The sequence below is a fragment of the Wasmannia auropunctata genome, unplaced genomic scaffold, assembly GCF_000956235.1.
Source record: "Wasmannia auropunctata unplaced genomic scaffold, wasmannia.A_1.0 LD336092.1, whole genome shotgun sequence".
NCBI classification, from domain to species: Eukaryota; Metazoa; Arthropoda; class Insecta; order Hymenoptera; family Formicidae; genus Wasmannia; species Wasmannia auropunctata.
This window is the reverse complement of record NW_012026798.1, coordinates 1,012,689-1,013,410: the sequence shown is the minus strand read 5'-3', so window position 1 is coordinate 1,013,410 and position 722 is coordinate 1,012,689. Positions and strand designations below refer to the sequence as shown.

General features: G+C 48.2%; 1 protein-coding gene across 1 annotated transcript in view; it reads left to right on the top strand.

Annotated features, from left to right (window-relative positions):
- The first annotated feature begins 28 nt into the window (after positions 1–28).
- Positions 29–722, top strand: part of LOC105447791 — a 7,391-nt gene continuing 6,697 nt past the window's right edge. Inside the window, exon 1 of the mRNA XM_011685997.1 lies at positions 29–655. Within this exon, the coding sequence (XP_011684299.1) occupies positions 29–655 (627 nt within the window). The remainder of the gene's footprint in view (positions 656–722) is intronic.

Sequence of the window (722 nt, the reverse complement as noted above, 5' to 3'; positions counted from 1 at the left end):
GGATAATCTACGTGAACGAGAAATCGAGATGTGTCGGCGCGAGAAGGAATTGGCCGAGCGCGAGCTTGAACTTGCTCGACGTGAGATCGCGATGCTACGCGCCAACGAACGCGCAGGCGCAGCCAACCCAGTGAACGGCAACGACGATAACGCTGTAGCATTACCGACCATGAACAAACGAATGAATCTGACGACGATTGCGGATCTGGTGAACGAATTTGATGGCGTTTCCAGTGACTACGATACTTGGGAGAAACAAATAAAATTCATTAAAACGACGTACAGACTAGAAGATGATTTCGCGAAAGTTCTAATTGGAATGAAGTTAAAGAAGAAAGCGCTTGAGTGGTTTCATTCAAAGCCGGAACATATCGAGATGACGTTCGACGCGCTTATTGGCGAGATAAAGAAGATGTTTCGTCACCATCAGAGTAAAGTGACGCTGCGAAAGAAGTTCGAAGGACGTCTGTGGAAGAAGGACGAAACTTTTCACGAGTACGTTCACGAAAAAATGATCTTGGGAAATCGTGTGCCGATTGCTGATGACGAGATGTTGGACTACGTCATAGATGGCATCCCTGATAATACGCTGCGTGACCAGGCACGCATACAACGCTTCGATACGGCAGAATCTTTGTTGGAGGCGTTCGAGAAAGTGACGCTACGAGATCGCTACACGAGTTCGACCCGATCAGACAAACGAAACGACGGCTCCACGACGA